Source organism: Pinus tabuliformis, chromosome 4_2 (genome assembly GCF_031772625.1).
Source record: "Pinus tabuliformis cultivar Carrire ecotype Pingquan chromosome 4_2, CPIR1, whole genome shotgun sequence".
Taxonomy (NCBI): domain Eukaryota; kingdom Viridiplantae; phylum Streptophyta; class Pinopsida; order Pinales; family Pinaceae; genus Pinus; species Pinus tabuliformis.
In genome coordinates this window covers 327,027,915-327,054,125 of record NC_142304.1, presented here as the reverse complement: position 1 = coordinate 327,054,125, position 26,211 = coordinate 327,027,915, and the positions used below count along the sequence as shown (strand labels likewise).

Genomic DNA, 26,211 nt, shown 5'->3' with positions numbered 1-26,211 from the left:
GATAAACATAAAAACACTTATTTTATGATACATTTTACATTTTCAAGATTAAAATAAATCATAAAATTAACTACATTATAATTTTATTTTAAATTATTATACAAAGAATTAATATATAAATTAAACACATACATTTAAAAAATACATAACAAGATTCTTAACCATGAAAATTCATTCTCATTTTACCATAAAAATTCTTAGTCAAAAAATAGGATTTGCTATAATACTATGGAGCAATACCATGACTTATAAGTACCACATTCCCAAAAACTATAACTCATTTCATATAACACTAGTTAATATGACCCTTTTTTTAATTAATAAATTTAATTAAAAAGACAAAAAAAAACATAACTATTTTTTACATAAATCTCAACTTTTAATATAAAATATTATTACAAATATTCTAAAATATTCCCAAAACATTAACCACTCACATCCACCTAAAAATCATTAATAGTTAAATTTAAATTACGAAAACTTATTCCAAAATAAATACTACATAATTATTATTTTTTATTTTCTATCTATATAATAACTTTCATTATACCTATTTAACCTCATACAAACCGGTCATTAAAAGAAAATGCCAATAACAACAACTATAACATCTACTAAAATTTATGGCTACTTACTAATACCTATTCAAAATATCATATACAATTCAAATATAAATCATGAATAATACAATCAAATTTAATACACTGGCCATGGAGAACAGGTGCACTGTACAAGACACTCCTATATTAAAGTCCAAAGTCCAGTGAGGATAAATCCAACCTTCAATACATGAAAGGTGTCATATATTCACAACAAATATAAATCAATATATTCAAAATAATTCCTTCCCATATAATGTTTTTCCTCAACTGTACATACTCTATTATTTCTGAATTAAATTATGTAACCCCAACTTTCAAGAAAATCCTCCCTGCATCCAAGAAATCCATCTCTATTTTAAAAACATATCTATCAAAATATAATATTATAACCGTATGTAATTATAATATAATATAGAGATATTACTGTCACCCTGCAATATGATGGAGATGGATGTCAATTATAAATTTTCCTGCAATCCATAGACAAATAACATCTCGGCTATCATTTAATCTGCATGTCTGTGGGCTCGCTCGCCACGGCCTCCGAGGTCAACCCATTCTCGGCCCCTTTAACATTATCCTGTTCATTATCCTGTTCATCAGCGTCTGCTACACTCAAAGACAGAGAACTCCGACGCATGAGAAACTTACCGGCGGTGGGAATCCAAATATTGAGAATGCCCTGAGGACGACCCGAGGGTCTTCTCACGAGAACGGACAAACAATCAACGGGGTTATCGTAGATATTGGCGGCATCCCCTCCTTTAAGGACCTGAGAAAGAAGAATCCGGGAAGTACCCACCAGTTTGTCGCTCCTGATATGACCGCGGGCGTAAATGTCCACGTTAACAGCAGCCAGATTGTGCGAAAGGAGCTCCTCGTCCGCCTGCAGAACCAGCAGCTGGTTCCAGAAGGGGTTTCGTCCCCCGTGTTCGTCGATGCGGGTGTAGGCCTTGTGCTCAGGGTCGATGTACACAACTGCGTAACATCTCATCTTGCCGATCAATCTCACGTCCTCCAAATCTTGAGCCGATATGATTCTCACCTCTATCGTCCGTTGCTTCGCCGGCTGCCGCTGCTTTTCTCCCTTTCGCCGTTCTTTCATCTTGCCTTCTCCTCTGCTTCTAATGGCCGCCATTGCAGTGATGATATAGCAAACGAAGAAAAGAATCGCAAGAATATTAGTGGGCAACTAAATCTCAATTATACGATATGCTACACTCTATTCATAACCACAAACTAAAAGCTACTTTGCTGTGTACTGTAATATTCCAAGCACAGTTAGTAGTCGTGCGGCTGTGTAATATTTCAAGAACTGCTACGATTTCTTCCATTAAAATAAAAATAAATAAATTCCAATAACAATCCCAGGGCTTTTGGTTACCACCTCACATTCCACAGTATCAGCTTTCCACTCCAAACCTTTGAATCGCTGCCCAATATTCGTCATTATTAAACTGTCGCGTGGAGTAAAATATTCGTCTTATAAAACCATGTCCGGATTCTTCCGTGACACAGATAAACACTACAAATTGGATGCTATGATACTTTCTTTCTGAGAAATATTTTTTTTTGGGTTTGTGATTTTATCTTAATTATTTGTGTTTAGCCAGTGTTATTTATGCCCTACAAGTACAAATGTCACTAGTATTTCATTTAGTTGTGTACAGCGAGATAATGGTGAGTACGAGACTTCTGTTAAGAAAGTTTTCTAATTTCATTCAGTGCAGATCTAACTAGAATAAAATCTTATATGGGATTTTATGCTCCTACAAGGGATATTACAGAGTAACAAATTTACCAGGTATATATTTAAATATATAAGAGTTTATGCATTTTTTAAAAGGTTAATATTCATTAGAAATTGTATGGTCTTTAGAAAAAGTATATGCTATGATTCATAACATAGTTATAAATAAATAGTAAAGGGAAAAAATAGAGTATATGATATAATTGATGATATAGTTATAAGTAAAAAAAATATATATATATATTATATATTATGATTGATGACATAGTTTTTAGTAAAAAGAGAGTATATGGTAAAAAAAGAGAGCATATGTTATGATTGATGACATAGTTTTTAGTAAAAAGAGAGTATATGGTATGATTGATTATATAAAATAAAATAAATAAATGAGTATATAATATTATTGATAATATAGTTATTAATAAAGGAAAGTCATAATGAAAGGAGGATTTGGATGAAGAGAGTATATGGTATGATTGATCATATAAAATAAACAAATGAGTATATAATATTATTGATAACATAATCATTAATAAAGGAAAGTCAAAATGAAAGAAGGATTTGCACAAATAGGTAGTTGATGAGATCTTTTTTTTAATAAAAGATTCCATCCTCAATGTCTTTTTTTCCCGTAGAAAAAGTCGTAATTTTATTCATGTGAAAAAATTACATTTTGTAGATGCTTAAGCATATTCAGATGACTGTCCCTGTGTTCACAGGCGAACACAGATTACAAAAAAACAATAAAAATAAAAAAATAAGTGTCGGCGGGCCTATGCTTTCCTGCCCTTCTTCTTCTCCACCCTTCGCCAGCCATCAGAGTTTGTTGCAGTGATAGCCAGCTGATTTTCCGATGTATTGATTAGTTGTTCCTTGTCAGATTCCGAGCCTTCAGATCCATGAGTTCGTTTGATGCCGCTTGCTTCCAACTGTATTTCTTGTTGCTGTTTCATATTGTCAGACCCCAATTGTGTGTCTGGGCCGTTTCCTTCATGTGTAGTTCCTGTTCCATTTGTGTATCAGGTTTTGATTGGTTTCTTGTAGGTTCTGTCTGTACGTCCTCTTTTTCCCTCCAATCGGTGTGCTGCCATCCTTTCGGCTTTTTTTGTTGTTTCTTGTTCTCTTTGGGGTCCTTCTTTCCCAGTGGGCAGGTGTTTTGAAGATGCCCTGTTTGCATACATCTTAGGCACCTGAATGCTGTATTTTCATAATCAAGCGGTTGAATCCTCTTTGTATTATTATAGTTCAATGTAATGTGATCAGGTAGTCCCAGGCTTAGATCCGCTTCTACACATATTCTAGCATAGGTGAATATTCCTTGGTTAATTCTTTCTCCATCTATTTTAAGGAATTTCCCCAAAGAATTTCCAATGGCTGATAAAACTTTGTAGTGCCAAAAGTGGAGAGGGAGGTTGTGAAGCCTTACCCAAACATGAACTGTTGTTACTTTCATAGTATTTGCATCAAATTCGAGAAACCAGGGGGTGGTGAAGAGCCCAGCTTTGCCCCAGAACCAAGACCCCTGATTGATAATATCGTCACGTTCTTGTTCTGTTGTGAAACTAACTATGAAGAAGCCTTTTGAGCATAGGTGAATTTCACAGTCCGGTGACCATGTTGAGAGGATCCAGTGATGTAGTGCATCTGATTTTGGCCAGAAACCATTAAATCTACCTATAACAGCACGTTTGGCTAGATCAGAGTGTAGATTAATTACCTCCGGCGACGTTACTTGGATCGTTGGTGTTTCCAGTGTTTGTTCCACAATATAGGGACCTGGTAGCTCTGGTGCTGGTGCTGGTTTGGGTTGAATGTTTGCCCCTTTGCCTTTCACCGCGTCCTTGAAGGAGCCTGTATTCTTTGAGCTGGATCCAGAGCAACCTCCTCTCAGACGAAGGTTTATGATGATTGTTGAATCTGTGGTTATATTGTATTCCTGGAGGGTGTAGTGGTCCTGTAGACTGTGCCCCTTGTAGATCAGATTTTGGCCTTGTTCGGGGATGCCAAGAAGGGTTTGTATTCTGTTCCTTAGTTCTAGGATACTACTGCCCCTCCATAATCTCAAGCAGTAACTTCTTCCTTCCGGTGCTTTCAAAAGGAGCTGTATGAGATCCACTTCTCTGGGGTTTGAGCCTTTCTGTGGTTGCTGCCTGACGGTTGCATGTCCCCAGATCTGGGTTCTTTTGAGGCTTCCTGTTCTTCTAGGCGTCTGATCTGGTGATTTAAAAGCAGATCTGGGCATCTGATATCCTACTGTGGATGGGATGCCCAATCCCATTCTTTGCAAATCTAATGCTATGCCTTTGTCCAGCGCGCACAGGTTGAAAAGGTGCCACGGCGCTGCGTTTCTCTCGCCGTTCTGCATCAACAGCATCGGAGCCATCGACAACTTCCTGGGTTCTTGGTCCAGCCACCTGGATGCGGGCGTCAGGCCATATTTCGTGCTCTCGTTGCCTCCATCAGGCTCTGCAAAAACTCGGACCCCTCCCTTCCTGCGCAGGAAGCGCATGGTTCTGAAGAGGTACATAGCATCCAGTATTTTTTTGGAGAGGCACGCCACGCTTTCTCTGAGAGAGAGAGTACCGTGTGGACCTTTGCGGGCGATCAGGTCAGAGATTCCCAGCAGTATCGTACTCTTCACGACCAGCGATTCTGCAGAGGTAGAGGTGGATCTCCATGCCTGCATCTGCCCTGTTGATTCCTCTTCTTCGCTCTCGAAGAAACCCTCACCATGCATTTTGCTGCCCATGATCGATTCCCGCGGAGTCCGAGCGTCTTTCCGTATTTTTCGGAGCCGATGTTTTTTCTATCCAAAATCCTCATTCCATCCTCAATGTCATTCATGCTACCACTATAAATAACTAGGACCAATGCTCCATAGACACCACCCTCCAATCATGTGAGGTGAAGACTAAAGGATAGGAAGCTAAAGTGATTTTGTGTGGTTATTAATACTTGGAGATAAGAGTACTTATGATGAAGTTACTACAACTCAAGGATGTCATCATTCTTTGAAGAATAGAAGATACTAAGAGTTTACATTGTTAAGAAGAGGAGAGGGCCTACAATTGAGAATGATTTTGAATCCTTCATTTGAGAGTGTAAAGTGATGACCCATACCCACATTCACACAACATGACTTTATAACCTAGTAAACATATGACACAACATGTGCATTAAATGTGGGAAATTGAGGAATATCCGTAATTTCACTACATATTAATAAATATTTTCCAAAATCTTTTTGTTGAACCCTTATCCCAATACATCTTCCTAATAAAAAAATCCCACTATTTTTACTAGATACCCCTTTTTATAACCCCAATGTCAATGAACCACTATACTACCAATCACTCCCTCACCTCCAATACTTACAATATGTTCTTTATTTTTCATAATTTAAAATCACCCTTTATGAATGAATGTGATAAGATATTGGTCAACAAGGTGAATCCCTAGTGGCACACAAAAGCATAAAGTAAGGTTTGTACAATTCTAAGCATTGCCATATGGCATGCAATCCTTGAATGAGATCCAAATTTTATTCCATAATAGATATCCTCAAATGAAATGTTTTGCATAGTACATAATTGGGTATAGACCAACTAGATAGATGGCTTGTTGTTGGAAGTGAAGATGTATAACAAAATATTTAAGAATGTCATCTACATAAACATGAAGCATGGAAAGAAGTCCATTCATGCTAATTGAAATTCTGAGACATACAACAAGAAAATCCACCGTAGAGAAGTGAAGAAACAAAAGGGAAAAAAAAATTTCACTACTAATATTTTGCGAACCAAGAATGATTTGAAATGTGCATTATAAGAAGAATGGTTAGGATAAAGAATAATATTTTGCAACCCCAGAATGAATTGAAATGTGCATTATAAGAAGAATGGTTAGGATAAAGAATAATATCATGTAGCCTTGAGGTAATTCCAAAGAATAAAGTTAGAAAGTAGTTCAAGAAATTGTAGTGAAAGAAGATTAAATTGCGGTGAAAGAAGATTAAAGGGAACAATCCACTACTACATTTGGGGTTAAAAAATGACATTTATATTATGTGGTTTTAATGTTATATTAGACTTTTAAAGAAAAGTATCCTGCTTTGATTTGCTTGGAAATTTGACATCATTTTCTAAAGGTTGCTATATCAATGTTTAAAGTTAATGAACACAACAATATTCACATTTAGGACTATTGATTTGTTAGTACATATTTTCTAACTATCTTTCCTTTAAGCAACGTTAAACCAAGTTACTAAGAGTTTTAAAAATGATAGGAAAGAGCCATATTTTACATTTTTTGACATTGAAATATCAATGTTAGTGAAATTTAAAAACATCACAACCATCAATAAATTGATGCTAAGGAAATCAAATTGACATCTTTAACGCTAATTTATCAATGTTAGAGGGTATTTTTGTAGAGCAACCCATACATGAAGATGTCCATAGATCATTATCTATGTAGAAATGTTGATATATTGATGCTAATGAATCATTTCACTATGGAATCCCATAGTGAACATTTTGCATATGGAAACCATATTTTCCTTGTGAAAATCATTGTTAATGATGTAGAAGAGTGTTCCTAGTAGTCTCAAATTCAAGATGGGTTAGGAGGACCATAGATGGAAGCACTAGCTTGATAAAAATGATGATTAATCATGTTTTCAAGATACTATGACCATATATGGTCCTCCATTACTCATCTTGAACTTGAGACTATGGGCAATTGTATATTGGACCATTAATATGGGTCATTTTTAAGGGAAAAATGTAACATTGTGAGATACATATTGCATGGAAAAATGCATTACTTTACCTTGCTTTATTTCCTACAAAAATAAAAAGGAAAGTGTATTTAATTTATTTATACCACCCTTTTTACTCATTTTACTATTATGAAAGACAACAAACACTAGTAGAAGCATAAATTCATTCATCTCATCCCAATAAATTCTAGTAGATGTGGAAAATCAATATATTTTAAAAGATAAGCATATCAACACATCTCTTTATTTTTTTCTTGGGTGAGTCTAAATTTTACTTTCATTGGGGTAATTCTAGAGTGCTTGTGAAATAAAAACAAAATCTAGAAGACCTACCACACCTTTATTTACAATTTTTTTTGTACTTTTGTTATTCTCTCTCTGAATCAAAATTTTTCTTTCAATAATGTCCTTTTTAAGCAATTTTGGAACATGATCACTTCCATTCAGAATAGGGTTGGTAAATGTCTCATTCTCTTGTTGTCTCAACAATAACACAATGCAAGTACAAACACCACTCTAAGTAGAAGCTTGGTAGGTTTTATGGATTTTATATGCATTTTATAATCAACCCAAGATTCAATTATGTTCTTGGATACTAATAAAGGTCCATTATTGAACATTTGAAATGCTCAAAACCTTAATTAAAATCCACCAATTTCCCAGAAATGCATAATGAGACACAACATAAAATTGAACAATGACATGATAAGTATTAATGACTATTATTACATATTTGTAAATACTTACCAAACATGCATGACCATAATAGTTAATTTGTTAATTATAATTCGAGTTTATTACTCTTCTCAAAATAAATAACCTATTTGTCTTCCCTTATTTATTATTTTACATAGATTATTAGTGCATCTTCCATGCACTACCTAATTTTTTAGTCATTAATATTAGGAAATTCTAATCATAATTTTTTTTTGAGATTGTTCAACAAAACATAACATACTTGTTGGGTTCCCACTTGGATGAAGTTAGAGAATGTGAAACACAAAGTTAACATCTATGATATACATCTCTTAATAAAGTTCAACCTCCTAGAATTGTGTAACATTTTCATAATGGTTGTAAACATAATTTAATAATCATAATCCCTTCAAAACTATTAGTAACGTTCACTTGTAATTATTCAAATGCAAGATAAAAAATTAAACCTTTCACAAATGAATGTTAAAAATATATTCCATTATTTAAATTCAACAAGTTTCATAACATGAAAAAATACGCTCACCATAGTTAAATTGGAGTCAACAGCATTCAACTAATGAGTATCCCTCAACTAACCATACAAAGTTTAGGGAAATCCAACCACAACTTCAGAAATGTTTACGGAGACCATGCATAATGAGTACCATCATTGAATCATCATTGAATCACTATGTTAACTAGTACATAAAATGATAGCAATGGTTCTGGTTAGACCATAAAAATGTGTCAAGAATTATGAAATTATTTATAGCTAATGATATTAGTTATAATAAAATATAAAAATTAAATGGAAGATGATAGTAATTGTGTTAATTTATCATATACTTATGAAAGTTATAAAATTTCAAAATTATGTATTAAATAATGAAATTATTATCGAATAATATAATTAGTTTGTAAAGAGAAAATAATGAGATAGGAAAACAGTAAAAAGTGTAGGCTAACACATTCTATGAAAGAACCCTATAACGTGGATAACATTTACAACCTCTACTTACATTTAATATCTTGTATAACTTCTTTAGAGTTTAGCGGCTAGGTTCTTGTTCCCTTTGTATACATCTTTGATGAGGAATAACTCTTTTTCTTTCTAACGAAGTTGTTGCAATCGAGCTCTACTTCAATTGTTATAGTACATCTTAATGAACTAGTTGTAGCTATAAGAGATGGTGCATCATGTGTGAACTAATGTAGTCTTCTATAATTAATCTCCAATGCTTTAACCTTTCATAATTTCCAATATCTATGAAGGCTTTATATTGATTTTGACTATAATGGTTGACATTGAATAATTACTAGACAAGACACTTTCAGTTCCATATATTTATTTAATTATAATTGTACACTTTCAGATCCATATTTTTATTTAATTATAATTGTCAAACTATTATGGTCTGTCCATGATAAATATTATATATAATGATTTGATACAAAAGTAATTTTATGTCAATCCAATATAGAAATTAATTGCCGTTATATGTTGACAATAAATTTTTTCAATTCTAGTATATAGGAAAATAGTAATTATTCATAATTTATGATGTCAAAATGAATACAATATCAATGTTAATCTTGTGGAATATTTAGTCTTTTAAAATTACTTTAACTAATTACTATCACCATGTTTTTGCATGGATAACATGTTTGTAAACAACAAAGAGGTACTTATGAGAGATTCAACTTATGCACCAATTAACACCAAATTTTGTGCTAAGGAAAATGACATTTAAAACTAATGATACTTTTTAGTCCCTGCTGCAGGCACGATGGAGACTATAGTAATCGAAATAGCTGCATAAATATTAGTTTGAGCTGGTTACCGTTCAAAATAAGCTGGTCACTCATTATTCATTGCTAAAGTTTTTAAGCTCATATCACTTTCACCATCTTATTTGGCCTCTTCCTGAGGTGGGGAGGCTCTAATCATAGGTTATATTCATCTTTTTAGACTTGTGTCCTTCATATTTCAGAAGACATTTTTCAAATCTTAACTAATGCTAGCATTAGTTTAAAGTTACTAAATGCTACAAAATGCTATTCCTAAACCTTCATCCTGATTTCCACTGCCACCACCTTGTTTCCACGTTATTTCCACGGCCACCACCTTATAACTGCCACCTACACCTTTCATGACGGTGACACAAACAACACAACTACACCTTGCATGGTGGTGCCACAAACACTGCAATGGAAATAGGAAGTATAGTTTATAAAAAGCACTACCTCTGCTTTTGTCCACTGTGTGTTGTGTGCTCCATTGCACGGAGAAAAATTGCAACTCAAATTGCTGGTTTTGCCATTTATGTTGATGGCATTATTGGTTCTGCCATGTATGTTTATGGTGATGTTGATGTTTGCGGTTCCTGCTGCTTTAGCGACATGTTGTTGCTGATTTAGCGGCATGCTCTTGATGAGTACGATGTTGATGTTTGCAACTGCTATTGCATTATGAGCCTCTGAGACTCTGTAGGCTTAGCCTCTTACTTGCAACCTCTATAGGCTCAACGTCTTACATGCACCTGAACATTTCACTGTTAAGAATATAAATTATCCAATGCAAATATTTGTTGTAAAAATTATAGCTACAGTTTCTTAGGGACATAATTCAAATTGGTTAGGCATATTGATCCCATATTTGGGGTTGGGGTTTAATTTTATAGAGCTCCAAGCAAAGCAGATGATTACATTTCAGTTTTGTTTTCTTTCCATGCCCTTGTTGTAAAAATTGGTGTAAACATTACTGTTTTCTTTTCTTTCAATGCACATATTCTTTCAATGTTTTCTTTTCTTTCCAACATTTTCAATGTTTTTTTTTCTTTCCATGCACATATTCTTTCAATCCACATATTCTTGTTGTAATTTTTACTTTTTACTTTTACTCTTTACAGGGAAGCGCTCAACACTCATAATATTTGGACATTATCCAATGTCCGAATATTCTTAATTACAAGGAAGTGGAAGTGCTCATGATTTGTACACTTCACTATTAGTTTCGTTTCCTTCCAAGAATACAAATTATCTATTGCAAATATTTTTGTTGTAATTAATTACATGAAAGCTTTCATTGTTATTTCTATTACTCTGCTTCTAAAAATAATTCTAAAAATAAAAATAGAAAGGGAGATTGCTCGTTCAATACCTGGAACATTGATGTCCTTCTAGGACATCTTCTCCAACCAGTTTTTGTGTCTCGAAATAAGCTCCCTTGCATTCATGGTATGCCCCATTTTATCCAGTAAGGAATCATTATTTTGAGGCCTTCATTCTATATAGAAACCTCATAAAATTGTCCATATATGCCTTTGTTAGTTTTTCTCTGAACATAATTTTTTATTTTTTATTATTATTTTTTATTTTTGTATGTTTTTTTATGGTTTTGATTCTCTATCCTTTATTTCTAGTAATTGAACTTTATAAATACCATAGATGTGTGTTACAACCCCAACTCACCTTCAAATCTGTTGCAACCCAACTCGCCCGCAAGCGTTGATATATCCTGACAATAGATTAAGTGTAGAAAGCACTGGTATATCCTGACAACAAATTAAGTGTAGAAAGATAGATATATCAGCTCCAACGCACAGCCAGAGAGTCAGCCCCTTGACCAGGAAAACACTATCAAACTTAGCCCCTTTTAAAGTATGCTCAACTAGAAAAATTTAAAAAAATTTCATATAGGGAACAAATATTATCGTTGGGCAATTAAAACCCCCACCGAGCAAATTTGCAGAGAAGCACTCAAATAGAGGGCGTGGGCTCTCCATGCCCTTTCTTGTGGTACTAATTCGTCCTGCCCTTTCTTTGATTTGGTTCTTTGTTTCCTCAACGCATGCCTCCCGGAGCTAAGCAACATCATCCCTTGTTACAAAGATCCTAAGAAGGGGAGGTTTTGAAATGATGTTTCCACCAACTCATTCAACAACTAATGCAACCATGTCACTGTAAGATTTTCAGCAACCATGTCAGTGTAAGATTTTCGACAATATATTTTCCGCAATATCAAATACAAGAACATGCCAAATTCAAGCTCTTTGTTAGAAAATTGTTGGTAATATGAAATATAGGAACATGCCAGCTTCAAGCTCTTTGTTAGAAAATTGTAGAAGCAATAGCTGAAAGTAAATCCATCTTTCAGAAAGAATCCACAAGTGGCGACCATGCATTGTGTTTGACTGCATTCTCTTGATGACGAGGAAGAAATGAATGTCAAGTGGCCACCATGCATTGTGTCCAACTGTCTTTTCTAGATGGCAATGAAAAAACAAACCTCAATCAATACCATTTTTTATAGGTAAGGAACTCCGTCGGGGCAGGTCTTACTTATTACGAAGGGTGGGGTCCATTCTTGGATGGGGTCTCGCCGGGTCTACAATACTGAAATGCTGAGAGGATAGGTTTAAGGTAAGTAATATATATAAAATAGAAAAGCGTCATGCTAACAGGTTCTCTATATACTCACTAAAAGCGAATATTGGTCTGTCATCTTGTTAACATGCTAATAAATCTATTTTATTCCCATCCCATACCACTTAGTGGGCAACTATCAACTATCAATTATGATTGAAAGTTGTCATTTAGAGCTAGCTCCATTTCCAATGGATTATTCCCCATTAGTTAGTTCTTATAGTCTATGCCCCTATAATAGATTGATTATTTCTTATAGTGCAGTTAAGTTTTAGTCCATGGGTTGAAACTCTATTGTGGCCGCCAATGGTTTCCGCTCTCTTATTGTTTTATACTATATTATTCTATTTTCCTTACCTCACCCTTGATTGATTTCTTCCCCTCAAAGAGCTATGCGAAGGCAAGGTTGATAAGCCTACTCCATAAAAATGATCCTGCTCAGTGAAATCAATCACCTCAATCTCCCCTTTCAATGGATGGAAGACTGATTTTTTACGGAGGGGGGTTGACCCTTTCTTCCAACGAGCGAGTGGATACCCTGCTCCCGATGCTACACATAGCTGGCTCGAGCTCTATTGTTTATGTATTAAGACCCCTCCCTCCCTTTGCTTCTCTCAAAAGTGTGTAAGAGACTGTTGGTAGAGTTCCAGGCCAGACTATAGTAGGCAGGGTAGCCAGAGAGGCTTAACTGCACTTTATTGGGGCACGACAATGCGCTTAGGTGCCACTTTCAACACTTCGAAGGTTGGACAGGGCATCTGAACTCCATTTCTTTGTGACAGCGCGTCTGAAGGGGATGTCACAACAACTCTTCGGGTACATATAACTCTCATAGCAACCCAATAGAAAACAAATAACTGGGGCAATAGACAACTTTACAGGACTACTTCAACCCATAATATTGTGTACTGGTCGTCTGTAGGTCCAGTGTCAAAAATGCCTTGTCTAACCATGTGGGGCTCCCATTGCCACAACTCAGCTTCCTGTAATAGAAAGTATTCAAATTCCCAAATGCACCAGACTTCTACTTTATGTTCCCAATTGCAGGCATCGGCAGGGACTTGCTGCTTAGTAGCCCTTCTTGTTTTATGAAACACACCAATGTAAAATATTTAAAAGTTATTTAAAATCTAAGAATACATCATTACCCAAGATAAATAATTCAGAGATTTTCCAACTCCTAGACCTGCCCCCTGCGGGTCTTTTCCCCAGCGATCCCCCTTGACTCTCTGTTGGCTCCTCGGCCTCAGTTCGGATCGGATCCTGCCAGACCGATTCAGACCTGATCGGTCCTTGAATGATAGCCGTCCCTCTGGCTAGGGGGCGTTCTCTGCTGCGCTGCCCCTGAGGCGGCCGGCTTTAGGTTTGATGGAGCCCCTGGGCCATGATCCTCCCCCCGGACCTGCCGCTGAGGCTTTTAACCAGCTCCTGGCAGGTTTGCCTCCGAAGAAAAGAAATGAAGCCTCCAGATTCGTCAAGAAAATAGATGAGATTCCAGAGATCTCTCTACCCCCGGAGACTCCCATGCAGGTCGCTCTATCACTGGCGGAGCGGGGTCTCATTGGCCAATTCACAGGACTGTGGCCATCCCCGAAAACTACAGAGCAATGGGTAAACAGGAACTGGGCACCTCTGATCAGCCAAAGCGTTACCTCTTACTTTCTAGGGCGAGGATTTTTCCTTTTCGAATTCACCTCCAGAGAAGACAAAGACCTGATCTTTAGAAATGGACCGTATTTCATGGGTCCTCAGGGTCTCTACCTGAACAAATGGACACCGGATTTCGACCCAGCAGTAGATGTCCCCAAGGCTGTTCCAGTATGGGTTCGTCTCCCAAATCTGTCGGTTCACTGTTGGAACTGGGACTCCTTGAAACACATCGGCAACTCCCTCGGGAAATTCATTGATCGGGCAAGCAACAAGGATCAGTACGATTGTGCCAGGATCTGCGTGGAGGTAGATCTAGAGGAAGGTTTACCAGAAGCAGTCAAAATCAAAGTAGGCAGCTGGTCCCACGTGCAGATCTTGGATTATGAACAACTGCCTTTCAAATGCAGGAAATGCCATGTGTATGGGCATTTTGCTAGAAACTGCCCGACCAACCCAGAGCCAGAGAAAGGAAACGAAGAAGGATGGAATCAAGTAAGACGAACTAGAGGCAATCAAAAGGGACAGAAGCAGGGTGGGCAAACAGGCAAACCTAATGCCCAGAAACCCCCTGCAAAAAAGGCGCAAGAAAACAAATTTATCCTCCTAAGTCAACCGACAGAAGACACTCCAGAGACAGAGATTCAAAAGCCAGAATCCTCAAGGAAAAGCTCACCTCCAACTTCTCCAAAAGAAGCTGAGAACCCCAAAGACACGGACCCAGAAGATGAAGAAGAAGATCAAGAAATAGAGGAGTCAGAAGAAGAAGGCGAAATAGGAGATTCCCAAACCTCGGTAAGAAGATCAGCAAGAGGGCACAAAACAGATAAAGAAAAAAGAGAGCAGCAGACCTACAAAGACAAGCTACAGGGCAGCCAACCAACGCTGGAAAAGCTCCTCGCTTCAAAGTCCAAAATGATGAAAAATCAGCCCCAAGGCTCCAAGGGAGCCCACCAGAAACATAAATAATGAAGGTCATCTCCTGGAACTGTAGAGGTCTGGGGAGCAAAGTCAAGGAAGAAGCCATAAGAAATCTAATAAGAACAGAAGTCCCAGATATACTTCTCATCCAGGAAACCAAACTGGAAGACAAAATCTTCCTGCAAATTAGCAAAAATTTATGGCTCAGAAGCGAAGCAAGAGCAATCTCAGCCAGGGGTGCTTCAGGAGGGATCGGAATTCTATGGAACCCCAACATATTTGCACTCAGCTATGAAGCAAGCAACACCCACTGGCTGATGCAAAAAATGCAGAATCTCGACACAAAGGAAACCATTACTCTCTTCAATGTATATTCTCCAGTCAACATAAGGGAGAAAAAGGAATGCTGGGAAACTATAAAACACCAAGCAGATCTGATAAGTATGGAAAATGTAATCATTGCTGGAGACCTAAATCTCACTCTCCACTCATCTGAGAAAAGGGGAGGAAGCATTGTTCGAGACCCGGCAAGAGAATGGGCGGAGGATCTTCTGCAAGATTGGGACTTGCTAGACATCAAACCCTCATCAGGTAAGTACTCTTGGTCTAACAAAAGAGTAGGTCCTGGTCATATAGCTGCCAGACTTGATAGATTTTTCATCCAAAGCTCCTTTTTGCTGCTTGGTCTAGAACCTAGAATGCACATTCTTCCTTGCAGCATCTCGGATCACAGGCCGGTAAAGCTAGAGCTGTTTGCCCACTCAGATCTGGGACCCATCCCCTTCCGATTCAACCCCCTCTGGATAATGGAGCCTCTCTTCATGCAAACAATCAAAGAATGCTGGAGCCAACCAGTTAAAGGCTCACCTTCCTTCATTTGGGAGGAAAAACTCAGAAGGGTAAAAGGAGTCTTGAAGCGCTGGGCAAAAACCCTTTCAAATCCAGCAACAGAAAGGAAAGTCATCAAATCCTCCCTTGCCTCTCATCAATCTTGCATGGAGAGCGCCATAATTACAAAGGAGATGATGGACCAGGAAATAAATCTCCAGCAACGCTACCACAAAGCCTGCCTGGCCGAAGAAGAATATTGGAGACTAAAATCGAGGAACCTCTGGTTAAAAGCAGGAGATAGGAATACGAGTTTTTTCCATAAGCAAGCTCAAGCTAGGAGATGCTTCAACACTATTTCTGAGATCAAGGAAGATAATGATACGCACAAGGAATTTCCAGACATCAAAAAGGCAGCCTATTTACACTTCCAAAAGCTTTTTACTGAAGATCAGGAGCCGCTCCAGCACCAAGAGCTGCTAGGCATTATCCCGCAAGCAATCTCTCCTCGTATGAACACGGTACTAGAGGCCAAAATCACAAAAGAGGAAGTTAAAAAAGCCCTCTTTGACATGGAGCCGGACAAGGCCCCGGGGCCAGATGGCTTCTCAGCCAGATTTCTCCAAGTCTGCTGGCCAATTGTGGAAAAGGACCTTCTTAAAATGGTTCAAAAGTCTCAAAATTCTCAGAAAATAGGAGGTAGCACAAATTCCGCTTTCCTAGCTCTCATACCAAAGGAGAAAGGAGCCAATAATTTCAGCAGATTTCGTCCGATCTCGCTTTGCAACATTGGGTACAAAATAATCACCAAGGTCATTGCAAACAGGCTGAAGCCCATCCTGCCAAAAATTATTCCGGAAAACCAAGGAGGCTTCATTCAGGGAAGGCAAATCGTGGACAACTACACACTCGTTCAAGAGGCAATACATTCAAGTCTCCACCGAAAGGAACAAGGTATGGTGATCAAACTCGACCTAGCAAATGCCTTTGATCGAGTCAATCATAGATTTCTATGGAATGTCATGTATAAATTTGGTTTTGGGGAAAAATTTATAAAGTGGGTCCAGGCTGCCATTTCAGAGCCTTGGATTGCCCCCCTAGTAAACGGAAGAGCCACAGAATTTTTCAAAGCCTCGAGGGGCCTCAGGCAGGGATGCCCTCTCTCCCCCCTGCTCTTTGTCATCCAAGCCTCGGTCCTCAGTTTCCTGCTAGATAAAAAAATGCATGATCAAGAAATCAATGGCCTGTGTATAGCTAGAGGAGTCAAAAGTTTAAATCATGCCTTATTTGCTGATGATACCCTGCTATTAGGCAGCGCCACCTACTCCACCGCCTCCAAGTTCAAAGCTGCCCTGGATGTCTCCATCAAGGCCTCTGGTAGTGCCCTCAATAAGAATAAATGTCACATTTATAGCTGGAATACCCCGCCAAGGGTTCTCTCTGCAATATCTAGGTGTCTTGACTTTGCTGCCTCATCCACCTGGACCTCTTTTAAATATCTGGGTCTTCCGGTCAGTCACAAAAGGCTCACTGTCAAAGACTGGCATCCTCAGCTTGAAAAGTTCAAAACTAAAATTCAATCCTGGGGCTTCCGCTGGCTCAACGCAGCTGGCAAGACTGTTCTGGTGAAATCTGTGCTCTCCAGTCTTCCCATATTTCATTTTGCAGGTCTCATTGCCCCTCTAACCATTTTGAACAAGATGGAGGAGCTCATGCGCAGATTTTTCTGGAAGGGCGGAAAGCAAAATGAAAGGAAAATCCCCCTCATCAGCTGGGAAACAATAGCCAAGCCTCTGTGGGAAGGTGGACTGAATTTCAAAAGCATTAATCACCAGAACGTGGCCATGGCTGCAAAGATCATTTGGAGGATCATTGCGCCCAAACCAGGCTGGGCTCAGATCGCCTTATGGAAGAAGTACTTCAGGGGATATCGTCTAAGATGTCTAGAAAGTGAATCTCAAGCCCAGAACTCTACTCTCATCAAACAGAACTCAGCATTCCACAAAATCCTAGCTAAAGCAGGCCCCCTAATCAGAGAGCACTCTTATTGGGTCCCCGGAAACGGCAAAAGGATAAACATATGGACAGATCGGATTATGAATCAAGAGCCTCTGGAATTTAGGCTGGTCTCCAGGGAACTGCGCAGGTGGATGGAATTCAAAGGGCTGCGCACACTCTGGGACATCTCACGGTGGCAAGATGAGAACTGGGCGGGATGGAAAAGTGAGACGGTGCCAGATCACCTACGAACAGATTGGAATGCGCTGACAGACCACCTCCACGGTTTGGCCCCCACGCAGATGAGCAGGCAGGATAAAAAGGGATGGGGGACGAACGTCAAAGGGTATACAGTCGCCAGCGGATACAGAAAACTTCTTGAGAAACCTCATGTGCCGCCCGATCCAGCACCGTGGCATGGAGTATGGCGCACTCCCTCTTGGCCGAAGACTGATACATTCGCATGGCAGCTCTGCCATGAACGCATCCTCACGCAGGACATACTGCAAAGAAAAGGGATCTACGGCCCCACTATTTGCCATCTATGCAAGGCAAATTCTGAGACAGCAGTGCATATAATGCTGGAATGTAATTTCGCCAAGCAAATCTGGAGCTCCTTCGTGCAGAACCTGAGCCGCACCTTCTTAATGCCAAACACCATTGTGGAGATGTTCTCAAAATGGACAGACAGATATCCAGGTCAGCCGCCAAGAAACCAGGTAATTAAAACAGCCTGGGGCATTCTACCAAAGATAATTTGCTGGCAAATTTGGCTAGAAAGAAATAGAAGATTATTCAGGGGCACAAACCAGAACAACAAGGTTATAGAGAGCAAAGTTATAAGCCAAATTAAGGAATGCCTTGCTGACATAAAAGATGATGCAAATCTCAGTCTTCAAGATATCTCCTGGGGCTCAAACATTGGCTTACAATTTCATCCAGCGAACAGAGCTGCCCCTCCTCACAAAAACTGGCACATAAGGAAATCAGAAGATGAATTTAAAGAATGGCTCAAAGCGATGTCAAGACATACCCTCTTCTTTGACGGGGCAGCAAAGGGAAACCCGGGCAAAGCTGGTGCAGGAGGAGTCATAGTAAACCCAAAAGGGGAAATATCTCACTCCTTCGCATGGGGGCTGGGTCACACAACCAGCGTGCAAGCTGAGGCTCTAGCTTTATACCAAGGCCTCAAGATCCTCCAAGAAACAGGTATTGAGACAGCCAATGTAATCGGAGACTCCCAAGTTATTATAGATGCAATGAAAACCAGCACTAAAGTGAAGGATCTTAAACTTTCTAGGCTGATAACCAGAATCAAGGGAATAGGAAAATGCTTCCAGAGTTTAGACTATTTTCATGTGCTAAGAGCCCTCAATAAAGAGGCGGACAAAGAGGCCAATAAGGCCACTCTCCTCTCAGCAGGAATCAAGCAGGAAGATAAAGAAGATTCATGGAATCCCATTCTTTTAAAGAAATTCGTCTGTATCTCCAAGTGGGGGAAAACAATAAAAATCATTCACCCTAGATCAAAGAAGAACTTTGTAAGAACAAGATGCAGGCTCACTCACAAAAGTGACCCACATCAGAATACATGTAACCTCAATGTAATCAGTTCATTGGCTTTCAGCCCAATAGGAATATAAATATCCATACCCATTTTCGTAAAAAAAAAATAAATTATTATTTTTTATTTTCTATCTATATAATAACTTTCATTATACCTATTTAACCTCATACAAACCGGTCATTAAAAGAAAATGCCAATAACAACAACTATAACATCTACTAAAATTTATGGCTACCTACTAATACCTATTCAAAATATCATATACAATTCAAATATAAATCATGAATAATACAATCAAATATAATACACTGGCCATGGAGAACAGGTGCACTGTACAAGACACTCCTGTATTAAAGTCCAAAGTCCGGTGAGGATAAATCCAACCTTCAATACATGAAAGGTGTCATATATTCACAACAAATATAAATCAATATATTCAAAATAATTCCTTCCCATATAATGTTTTTCCCCAACTGTACATACTCTATTATTTCTGAATTAAATTCGGTAACCCCAACTTTCAAGAAAATCCTCCCTGCATCCGAGAAATCCATCTCTATTTTAAATACATATTTATCAAAATATAATATTATAACCGTATGTAATTATAATATAATATAGAGATATTACTGTCACCCTGATGGAGATGGATGTCAATTATAAATTTTCCTGCAATCCATAGACAAATAACATCTCGGCTATCATTTAATCTGCATGTCTGTGGGCTCGCTCGCCACGGCCTCCGAGGGCAACCCATTCTCGGCCCCTTTAACATTATCCTGTTCATTATCCTGTTCATCAGCGTCTGCTCCATTCAAAGACAGAGAACTCCGACGCACGAGAAACTTACCGGCGGGGGGAATCCAAATATTGAGAATGCCCTGAGGACGACCCGAGGGTCTTCTCACGAGAACGGACAAACAATCAACGGGGTTATCGTAGATATTGGCGGCATCCCCTCCTTTAAGGACCTGAGAAAGAAGAATCCGGGAAGTACCCACCAGTTTGTCGCTCCTGATATGACCGCGGGCGTAAATGTCCACGTTAACAGCAGCCAGATTGTGCGAAAGGAGCTCCTCGTCCGCCTGCAGAACCAGCAGCTGGTTCCAGAAGGGGTTTCGTCCCCGGTGTTCGTCGATGCGGGTGTAGGCCTTGTGCTCAGGGTCGATGTACACAACTGCGTAACATCTCATCTTGCCGATCAATCTCACGTCCTCCAAATCTTGAGCCGATATGACTCTCACCTCTATCGCCCGTTGCTTCGCCGGCTGCCGCTGCTTTTCTCCCTTTCGCCGTTCTTTCATCTTGCCTTCTCCTCTGCTTCTAATGGCCGCCATTGCAGTGATGATATAGCAAACGAAGAAAAGAATCGCAAGAATATTAGTGGGGAACTAAATCTCAATTATACGATATGCTACACTCTATTCATAACCACAAACTAAAAGCTACTTTGCTGTGTACTGTAATATTCCAAGAACAGTTAGTAGTCGTGTGGCTGTGTAATATTTCAAGAACTGCTACGATTTCTTCCATTAAAATAAAAATAAATAAATTCCAAGAACAATCCCAGGGCTTTTTGTTACCACCTCACATGCCACAGTATCAGCTTTCCACTCCAAACCTTTGAATCGCTGCCCAATATTCGTCATTATTAAACTGTCGCGTGGAGTAAAATATTCGTCTTATAAAACTATGCCCGGATTCTTCCGTGACACAGATAAACACTACAAATTGGATGCTACGATACTTTCTTTCTGAGAATAATTTTCTTTTGGGTTTGTGATTTTATCTTAATTATTTGTGTTTAGTCAATGTTATTTATGCCCTACAAGTACAAATGTCACTAGTAATTCATTTAGTTGTGTACAGCGAGATAATGGTGAGTACGACTTATGTGAAGAAAGTTCTTTAATTTCATTCAGTGCAGATCTAACTAGAATAAAATCTTATATGGGATTTTATGCTTCTAAAGGGATATTACAGAGTAACAAATTTACCAGGTATATATTTAAATATATAAGAGTTTATGCATTTTTTAAAAGGTTAATATTCATTAGAAATTGTATGGTCTTTAGAAAAAGTATATGCTAGGATTCATAACATAGTTATAAATAAATAGTAAAGGAAAAAAATAGAGTATATGATATGATTGATGATATAGTTATAAGTAAAATAAAAAAGTAAATGTTATGATTGATGACATAGTTTTTAGTAGAAAGAGAGTATATGGTAGAAAATGAGAGTATATGTTATGATCGATGATATAGTTTTCAGTAAAAAGAGAGTATATGGTATCAATGATTATATAAAATAAAATAAAATAAATAAATGAGTATATAATATTATTGATAATATAGTCATTAATAAAGGAAAGTCAAAATGAAAGAAGGATTTGGATAAAGAGAGTATATGGTATGATTGATCATATAAAATAAAATAAACAAATGAGTATATAATATTATTGATAACATAGTCATTAATAAAGGAAAGTCAAAATGAAAGAAGGATTTGGACAAATAGGTTGTTGATGAGATTTTTTTTGATAAAATATTCCACCCTTAATATCATTCATGCAACCACTATAAATAACTAGGACCAATGCTCCATAGACACCACCCTCCAATCATGTGAGGCGAAGACAAAAGGATAGGAAGCTAAAGTGATTTTGTGTGGTTATTAATACTTGGAGAGAACACTACTTATGATGAAGTTACTACAACTCAAGGAGGTCATCATTCTTTGAAGAATAGAAGATAATAATAGTTTACATTGTTAAGAAGAGGAGAGAGCCTACAATTGAGAATGATTTTGAATCCATCATTTGAGAGTGTAAAGTGATGATCCATACCCCCATTCACACAACATGAGGTTATCACCTAGTAAACATATGATACAACATGTGCATTAAATGTGAGATATTAAGGAATATCCATAATTTCACTACATATGGATAAATATTTTCCAAAATCTTTTTGTTGAACCCCTATCCCATTACATCTTTCCAATAAAAAAATACCCCTATTTTTACTAGATACCCCTTTTTATAACCCCAATAACTATGAACCACTATACTACCAATCACTCCCTCACCCCCAATACTTACAATATTTTCTTTATTTTTCATCATTTAAAATCCCCCTTTAAGAATGAATGTGATAAGATATTGGTCAACAAGGTGAATCCCTAGTGGCACACAAAAGCATAAAGTAAGGTTTGTACAATTCTAAGTATTGCCATATGGCATGCAATCCTTGAATGAGATCCAAAGTGTATTCCCTACTAGATATCTTCAAATGAAATGTTTTGCATAGTATGTAGTTGGGTATAGACTAACTACATGGGTGGCTTGTTGTTGGAAGTGAAGATGTCTAATGAAGCATTTAAGAAGGCCAACTACATAGATGTGAAGCATGGAAATAAGTCCATTGATGCTAATGGGACTTTTAAGACATACAACAAGAAAACTCACTGTAGAGAAGTGAAGAAACAAAAAGGAAAAAATTAATTTCCCTACTAATATTTTGCAACTCAAGGATGACTTGAAATGTGCAATAAAATAAGAATGGTTAGGATAAAGAATAATATCATGTAGCCTTGAGATAATTCCAAAGAATAAAGTTAGAAAGTAGTTCAATAAATTGTAGTGAAAGAAGATTAAAGGGAACAATCCACTACTACATTTGGGGTTAAAAAATGATATTTATATCATGTGGTTTTAATGTTAAATTAGACCTTTAAAGAAAAGTATGTTACTTTGATTTACTTGGAAATTTGACATCATTTTCTAAATGTTGCTATATCAATGTTTAAACTTAATGAACACAACAATATTCACATTTAAGACTATTGATTTGTTAGTACATGTTTTCTAACTATCTTTCCTTTAAGCAACATTAAACCAAATTACGAAGAGGTTTTAAAATGATAGGTAAGAGCCATATTTTGCAGTTTTTGACAGTGAAATATCAATGCTAGTGAAATTTAAAAACATCACAACCATCAATAAATTGACGCTAAGGAAATCAAATTGACATCTCTAACATTAATTTATCAATGTTAGAGGGTATTTTTGTAGTGCAACCCATACATGAAGATGTCAATAGATCAATATCTATGTAGAAATGTTGATATATTGAAGCTAATGAATCATTTCACTATGGAATCCCATAGTGAACATTTTGCATATGGAAACCACATTTTCCTTGTGAAAATCATTGTTAATGATGTAAAAGAGTGTTCCTAGTAGTCTCAAATTCAAGATGGGTGAGGAGGACCATAGATAGCTTGATAAAAATGATGATTAATCATGTTTTCAAGATACTATGACCATATATGGTCCTCCATTACTCATCTTGAACTTGAGACTACGAGCAATTGTATATTGGACCATTAATATGGGTCATTTTTAAGGGAAAAATGTAACATTGTGAGATAAATATTGCAAGGAAAAATGCATTACTTTACCTTGCTTTATTTCCTACAAAAATAAAAAGGAAAGTGTATTAAATTTATTTATACCACCCTTTTTACTCATTTTACTATTATGAAAGACAACAAACATTAGTAGAAGCATAGATTCATTCATCTCACACCAATAAATTCTAGTAGATGTGGAAAATCAATATATGTTAAAAGATAAGCATATCAACATATCTCTTTATTTTTTCTTGGATGAGTCTAAATTTTACTTTCATTGGGGTAATTCTAGAGTGTTTGTGAAATAAAAATAGAATCTAGAAGACCTACCACACCCTTATTTACAATTTTTTTTGTACTTTTGTTATTCTCTCTTTGAATCGAAATGTTTCTTTCAATAACATCCTTTTTAAGCAATTTTGGAACATAATCACTTCCATTCAGAATAGGGTTGGTAAATGTCTCATTCTCTTGTCATCTCAACAATAACACAATCCAAGTACAAACACCACTCTAAGTAGAAGTTTGGTAGGTTTTATGGATTTTATATGCATTTTATAATCAACCCAAGATTTAATTATGTTCTTGGATACTAATAAAGGTCCATTATTGAACACTTGAAATACTCAAAACCTTAATTAAAATCCACCAATTTACAAGAAATGCATAATGAGTCACAACATAAAATTGAGCAATAACATGATAAGTATTAATGACTATTATGACATATTTATAAATACTTACAAAACATGCATGGGCATAATAGTTAATTTGTTAATTATAATTCAAGTTTATTACTCTTCTCAAAATAAATAATCCATTTGTCTTCCCTTATTTATTGTTTTACATATATTATTAGTGCATCTTCCATGCACTACCTAATTTTTTAGTCATTAATATTAGGAAATTATAATCATAATTTTTTTTGAGGTTGTTCAACAAAACATAACATACTTGTTGGGTTCCCACTTGGATAAAGTTAGAGATTGTGAAACACAAAGTTAACATCTATGATATACATTTCTTAATGAAGTTCAACCCCCTAGAATTTGTAACATTTTCATAATGGTTGTAAACATAATTTAATAGTCATAATCCCTTCAAAACTACTAGTAACGTTCACTTGTAATTATTAAATTGCAAGATAAAAAAATTAAACCTTTCACAAATGAATGTTAAAACTATATTCCATTATTTAAATTCAACAAGTTTAATAACATGAAAAAATCACGTTCACCATAGTTAAATTGGAGTCAACAACATTCAGCTAATGAGTGTCCCTCAACTAACCATACAAAATTTAGAGAAATCCAATCACAACTTCAGAAATGTTTATGGAAACCATGCATAATGAGTACCATCTTTGAATTACTATGTTAACTAATACATAAAATGATAGCAATTGTTGTGGTTAGACCATAAAAATGTGTCAGGAATTATGAAATTATTTATAGTTAATGATATTAGTTATAATAAAATATAAAAATTAAATGAAAGATGATAGTAACTGTGTTAATTTATCATATACCTATGAAAATTATAAAATTATAAAATTATGTATTAAATAATGAAATTATTATCGAATAATATAATTTGTTTGTAAAGAGAAAATAATGAGATAGGAAAACACTAAAAAGTGCAGGTTAACACATTCTATGAAAGAACCCTATAATGTGGATAACATTTACAACCTCTACTTATATTTAATATCTTGTATAACTTCTTTAGAGTTTAGCGGCTAGGTTCTTGTTCCCTTTGTATACATATTTGATGAGGAATAACTCCTTTTTTTCTAACAAAGTTATTGCAATCGAGCTCTACGTCAGTTGTTATAGTACATCTTAATGAACTAGTTGTAGCTATAAGAGATGGTGCATTATGTGTGAACTAATTATATAGTCTTCTATAATTAATCTCCAATACGTTAACCTTTCATAGTTTTCAATATCTATGAAGGCTTTATATTGATTTTGACTATAATGGTTGACATTGAATAACTACTAAACAAGACACTTTCAGTTCCATATATTTATTTAATTATAATGGTACACTTTCAGATCCATATTTTTATTTAATTATATTTGTCAAACTATCATGGTTTGTCCATGATAAATATTATATATAATGATTTGATACGAAAGCAATTTTATGTTTATTGGTACCATGATAAATATTATATATAATGATTTGATACAAAAGTAATTTTATGTCAATCCAATAAAGAAATTAATTGCCATTATATGTTGATAGTAAAAATTTTCAATTCTAGTATATAGGAAAATAGTAATTGTTCCTAAATTATGATGTCGAAATGAATACAATATCAATGTTAATATTGTGGAATATTTAGTCTTTAAAATTACTTTAACTAATTACTATCACCGTGTTTTTGCATGGATAACATGTTTGTAAACAACGAAGAGGTACTTACGAGAGATTCAACTTATGCACCAATTAACACCAAATTTTGTGCTAAGGAAAATGACATTTAAAACTAATGATACTTATTAGTCCCTGCCGCAGGCACGGCGGGGACTATAGTAATCGAAATAGCCACATTAATATTAGTTTGAGTTGGTTA

At 36.4% G+C, this 26,211-nt stretch overlaps 3 protein-coding genes across 3 annotated transcripts; 1 reads left to right on the top strand and 2 right to left on the bottom strand.

Moving 5' to 3' along the window:
• Positions 1–788: 788 nt before the first annotated feature.
• Positions 789–1,798, bottom strand: LOC149169276 (protein SRC2 homolog). Its single transcript, XM_089427054.1, has one exon. The coding sequence runs from the start codon at positions 1,738–1,740 to the stop codon at positions 1,105–1,107; it is 636 nt and encodes a 211-aa protein (XP_089283180.1). The 5' UTR covers positions 1,741–1,798; the 3' UTR covers positions 789–1,104.
• Positions 1,799–13,621: 11,823 nt separating this feature from the next.
• Positions 13,622–19,290, top strand: LOC149169275 (uncharacterized). Its single transcript, XM_089425141.1, has 2 exons — positions 13,622–14,695; positions 14,974–19,290. The coding sequence occupies exons 1-2, from the start codon at positions 13,622–13,624 to the stop codon at positions 19,288–19,290; spliced, it is 5,391 nt and encodes a 1,796-aa protein (XP_089281267.1).
• A 334-nt stretch (positions 19,291–19,624) lies between these two features.
• Positions 19,625–20,712, bottom strand: LOC149169274 (protein SRC2 homolog). Its single transcript, XM_089427052.1, has one exon. It carries the CDS (start codon positions 20,549–20,551, stop codon positions 19,916–19,918), a length of 636 nt encoding a protein of 211 aa, XP_089283178.1. The 5' UTR covers positions 20,552–20,712; the 3' UTR covers positions 19,625–19,915.
• Between the last annotated feature and the right edge of the window lie 5,499 nt (positions 20,713–26,211).

What these genes read in the sequence shown, in the direction of transcription:
- LOC149169276 (XM_089427054.1), bottom strand. Translation starts at nt 1,740, where the DNA reads ATGGCGGCCATTAGAAGCAGAGGAGAAGGCAAGATGAAAGAACGGCGA.
- LOC149169275 (XM_089425141.1), top strand. Translation starts at nt 13,622, where the DNA reads ATGGAGCCCCTGGGCCATGATCCTCCCCCCGGACCTGCCGCTGAGGCT. An exon ending in TAGGAGATTCCCAAACCTCG is followed by an intron (nt 14,696 to 14,973) that starts GTAAGAAGATCA and finishes CTTCTCATCCAG; the next exon opens with GAAACCAAACTGGAAGACAA.
- LOC149169274 (XM_089427052.1), bottom strand. Translation starts at nt 20,551, where the DNA reads ATGGCGGCCATTAGAAGCAGAGGAGAAGGCAAGATGAAAGAACGGCGA.